The sequence below is a fragment of the Eurytemora carolleeae genome, unplaced genomic scaffold (genome assembly GCF_000591075.1).
Source record: "Eurytemora carolleeae unplaced genomic scaffold, Eaff_2.0 scaffold299, whole genome shotgun sequence".
Taxonomy (NCBI): domain Eukaryota; kingdom Metazoa; phylum Arthropoda; class Copepoda; order Calanoida; family Temoridae; genus Eurytemora; species Eurytemora carolleeae.
Genome location: NW_019396463.1, coordinates 211,203 through 216,261, shown reverse-complemented (window position 1 = coordinate 216,261; position 5,059 = coordinate 211,203). Strand labels below are relative to the sequence as shown.

The window sequence follows — 5,059 nt, the reverse complement described above, 5'->3', positions numbered from 1 at the left end:
GGGTCCGTAGGGGGTGTGTTTTAGTGAAAGGGAAAAAACATGGGGTCCGTGGAGTACTAGTTTTTTTTGGGTCAGTTGTTATACAAAGGGGGGAGGGTTTTTGAGATTCTTTCATTTTCATGGAGAACTGTTTCGTTGGAAACATGTTAGGATTATTAAATATTAAATGTTGGAACTTCAAATTTTATTTGTCCCTCCCCCCTTGATGCGTGATAGGTGGGCCCAGTCCCTAGTTTGCTAAATAAGGGGGGGGGGTAGTGCATGCCCCAATAACCTCCCCTCAACTTGTATACACCCCTGTTTAACATGGTATTTAATATTTACACTTAAAAAGTACAAATTCTAAGAAAAGAAAATTCAAAGAACACTAAGCATTATCTGTAAATCATCATTTTTGTTCCGGGGCCCATATTTTGATGTTTTCAGGCTGAATGTTGTGGGGCCCCTTGTTAAGAAGTTGAATGTTTAGTCGCGGTGTAAGATTGTATAAATTGGGCAGTTTCTCTGTGGGACACAACCGTTCACCTCCCTCCCTCATCATGCCAGCATTAGACAGGTTACTCATGCCTGATAAAAATATCATCTTACCCCCTTCCGAAAGGAACAAAGTTTGAAATATTAAAGGTCGTGTTGTAAAGATATTTAAGTTAAAAAAATTGAATTTATGGCGAATTATCACTTTCATAATGTCATTAGCATCGATTTTAATACCTAATTATACTGATTTCTCTCTTAATTTTACTGTTTACATTTGATTAGCACTGTAAATACCCTTCAGGTACCATATATCTTGTTCTTTAAATATCCTATTTTTATCTTTAGTTATCATTACTTTATCTTTAGACAGCTTTTATTTATCTTAAAAAACATCCTTTCTTCATCTTTGAATACCCTTTATTCATCTTTAAATACCCATTATCTATCTTTAAATTTCCTTTCTTTCATCTTTAAATACCTCAGATTTGAAATATCTTATTTCATGTTTGCACTAGTAATGAGTTACCCCCTCCTACACAAATAATTCATCTAGAGTTTTGCATAGCATTGATCCAGCCCATTAAAGTACATAGCATGTATTGATCGCACCATTTCTTTAGAAAATCTTTTTTTATCAAATCATGTTACATTAAAAGTTTTAAATGATAAGAAAAATAATGTGAACTTACTTGGAGAACTCATAGATTGGGTCATATTTATGTAAATTGACCACGAAGAAAAACTTACAAATTTTTAAATTCTAGAAACTGCGCAAACTGCGGTGTATCCCCTAAACGTCGTCTGTCTACGATTCAAAGGTAATGTTCACAACTAGAATCATATAACCGTAGTGTTAACTGACCCTCCATTTTAAAGAGTGGCATGACTGATTCACAAGGGTTCCAATGAAACCTTTATCTTATCAATAATGTGAAAGACAATTTCTGTTTTTAAGTGTTTAATTTTTTATATTTTCTCCATTGTTTCTGAACCAAAATATGCGCAAGTCACATATGCAGAGAAAAATTATTGCACGAGTTTTGAAAAGAAAAACCGGATTCAATCTTGTATCAGATTTCTTGTTATGATGAATATAAATAATTTTATCATACACATCTACAATTTCTTAACAAATATATGCAACATTATTTGCTGATAATGCAATTTTATAGTTTTGTTTTAATATTTGGTCAATTGGTTCAATTTACACATCAGCAGTTTATTTTAAAACTTATTTTCAGGGGTAACATTTTTGTTTTAAAAACCTACTCTTCTGAAGCTAAAAAAGTTTTACATTATGTTGTGTTTTTATTGCGAAAACATGAACTCAGGCCATGGCTCATGGCCTTCTTTCCAGTGCGGATCCGGATCCGCATCTAAATTAAATGAAGCCGTAGCACTGATGACAATCTAGCACTCATTTTATTCAACGATGTTAAGATTTTGTTTTTTTTTCCCTTAAATATCGTGTTAAATTGGTGATCTTGCTGATTTGGCAAAGAAAGAAACAATTAAACAGTTGTATAGAGCCACCAATGTAAGAAAAAAACCGAAATCATTTATACTTCTTCCTAACTCGCCAAAAAAAATTTCAAGAATGAAGATACCCCTGAAAGTACTTGTTAAATATAAAAGATTCAATTCAGATCCAATTGTTATTCTCCGTGATGGTTCTCTAACGATCTCCACAAATATGTAAAAAACAAGTTGTTTTCTAGAGGTCCTGTTATGATAGGGGTGGCAGGAGGAACTGCCTCTGGGAAATCTACTGTCTGCAAGTAAGTCCCCCCCCCCCCTCCTGTTGAATGTGTTTTAATTTGATTTTATTAGTTCCCCTTATTTTTTTTACGTACAGTAATGTATTGTTATTGTCGCAATTAAAGGGAGTGACCGACTATGTAAGGTAGTTGAACTGAGTATGCAGTGTTGTGGACAAACTTCTTTCGGATTCATTTGAGACATATTAAACTTTTTGAAGATCTGTAAATCCTGAGAAATATGTTACAAACCATCTAATTACATTACTGCATAATTTTTCTTAATTTTCGTAGTCGTTATTTAATAATTTTAAAAAACTAATTCTGAAAACGTAGTCAGCCCCTAAGTAGGAGTTTTGAACGTCGAATTTGCGCTCAAACTCAGGATTTACAGATCTTTAAGAAGTTTAATATGTCTCAAATGAATCCGAAAGAAGTTTGTCCACAACACTGCTACTTTAGAATGGGATATCCTTAATCCCGATCTGGTGACTTATCTGGAGATTAAATTCATGAGGACAACAAGCCATATTTAATCTGAATATTAAGAAAAAGAGTGGATGAAGCATTAATCCTGATATCCACCATTCTAAAGTTTTCAGCTCTGATCAAAGAACTGAAATAATTACTGATTGCTACCAAGCTTACTTCTTCTGGGAAAAAAATATTTAAATCGTTTTTTACTTGGAAGTGGAGGAATCGAGTATTTTAGCTTCAGATTTAAAATGATAGGTATTTTTTAATTTCTATAGGAATAACCTTTAAAATATGTATCATGATAAATTAATACTATACAATGTTGCCCATTTCCGGAGATTTAAAAATCCAGAACTATTTATGCCCCCCTCCCCTTGCCTGCTCTCTCTTTAGGTAGTTCAATTTATAAAACCTAAAAGAAGTTATGTTAAAAACATGTTTAGGTTGTTTCACTGTCCCAGGACTCTTTCTACCGAGAACTTAATGCCGAGGTATTCATTTCTACATTTTTTCTTTGCTTAAACTTTACAGATTTAAATTAAATTTGCATTTTGCATACTCTCATTTAGTTCGTGAACTTGTACAAAAAATACTGAATGTAAAACACAATGGATTTTTATTGCTGTGTTTTAAAGGGACTGAATAGGCTGAAGCCTGAGAATCTCAGGAGTTCAACGATACCTATAAGACATCTATCTGATGTTACTGTCTCAAGAAATTTATATAAAACTGTGTCAAATTAATACAAAAATTTATATATTTTGTATAAAAAAAGTTGTTGTATTAAACAGATCATATTCAACAAATACGCAACCAATCTAAAAACGACGATATCGCACAGGAGCCTGAGTATACTGGTCACGTGATTTCCGTCTGCATCACATGACAACGATACTGCACTGCCATTGGCTGAAGTTCTAGTGACGTAATACGGACTATATGTAATTATATTATCAATTATATCTATTAAAAATGCAAAATAAAAATAAAAAAATGTAATAGGAGCAAACCTGAGGTTCTCAGGCTCCTGTGGGATATCGTGGTTTTCAGATTAGTTGCGTATTTGTTGAATATGATCTGTTTAATACTACAACTTATATATAAAAATTGCATATATATGAATTTTTGTATAAATTTGACACAGTTTTATATCAATTTCTCGAGACAGGAACATCAGATAGATGTTTTATATGTACCACTTAACGCCTGAGATTCTCAGGTTTTATCCTATACCCTCTTTTATTTTTCCTTTACAGTCCCTTTAACCCTGTCCTCTAACAGGATTCTTTCGACTATACCTCACAGTACATAACCCCCCCCCCCTTGTCTACACTACCCGAGGCCATATATAAATAGGGGAAATCTTCTGTTTCTTATGGGACCTACAAAAAATAAATCTTTAGTACTTTTTTTTGGGGGGAGGGGGGATAGGCGAATATATCAATACAATGAAAACATGTTTTTTTTTTAATTTTTAATTTTTTCATACTTTTTTTGAATCACAAGTTTACAAGTAATCAAAGAGACGCCATTTTTAATCGACAGCTTCTCTTTGTTTTCATGTTAAACATTTTATGTGTAACCAATATCCATGCTGTTTAAAATAAATTCAAAATTGAATTCGAAAGTCGTCTTCATTGTATTGAGATATATGTGATCAATTTTATATTTTTAAGGAAAGCATCCTGGCGTCCAAAGGGAAGTTTAACTTCGACCATCCCGACGCATTTGACAACGAGCTGATGGAGCAGTGCCTGAAGGACATCATTGGTGGACGACCAACAAAGGTCAATAAATTAAATATTGGATATTTACGATTTCAATATTGAAAACTGATAATTTTCAATTGCGCATTTCTACATATCAGAATTAAACACTTAAAAGTTTCAAGGGTACCGTTGTAAATCGGTCATTGCCATCTTTGCATGGAGGTCCTTTAATATTATGTTTTCAGTCCCTTTTCACTATTTTTTTTTGGCTAGCTTCAGGGTGGCCAAAATGTACGGATTGTACGGATTGTTTTTTTTAAACCCTAAAATTGTACGGATTGTACGGATTTTTATCCTGGAAATACACCGTTTTTTTAAATTTTCACTCATTTCAGCAAATTTTTCATGAAAATTAAAAAAAAAATTCTCGTCAAAATGAAGTTAGTTTAACTTATTTTCTGCATTCTAAATAATATTAGATTGATTAATGTTTCAATTGACAATCAAAATTCATTCATAATTTTCGAGATATGTCCAAGAAGTGTTTATTTGAGAATATGTTCCATAAGTACTTATTTGATTGCTTATTCAAGAAGATGTTCCAGTATCCTGTACCCAGTATCCTGTACCCAGTATCCT

General features: G+C 32.8%; 1 protein-coding gene across 1 annotated transcript in view; it reads left to right on the top strand.

Moving 5' to 3' along the window:
* LOC111703747 (uridine-cytidine kinase 2-B) overlaps nucleotides 1–5,059 on the top strand; it is an 11,340-nt gene that overhangs the window by 1,262 nt on the left and 5,019 nt on the right. Inside the window, exons 2-7 of the mRNA XM_023475785.1 lie at nucleotides 427–556; nucleotides 1,242–1,295; nucleotides 2,196–2,255; nucleotides 2,456–2,459; nucleotides 3,155–3,202; nucleotides 4,388–4,498. Coding sequence (XP_023331553.1) covers nucleotides 462–556; nucleotides 1,242–1,295; nucleotides 2,196–2,255; nucleotides 2,456–2,459; nucleotides 3,155–3,202; nucleotides 4,388–4,498 — 372 coding nt within the window. The 5' untranslated portion in view covers nucleotides 427–461. The remainder of the gene's footprint in view (nucleotides 1–426; nucleotides 557–1,241; nucleotides 1,296–2,195; nucleotides 2,256–2,455; nucleotides 2,460–3,154; nucleotides 3,203–4,387; nucleotides 4,499–5,059) is intronic.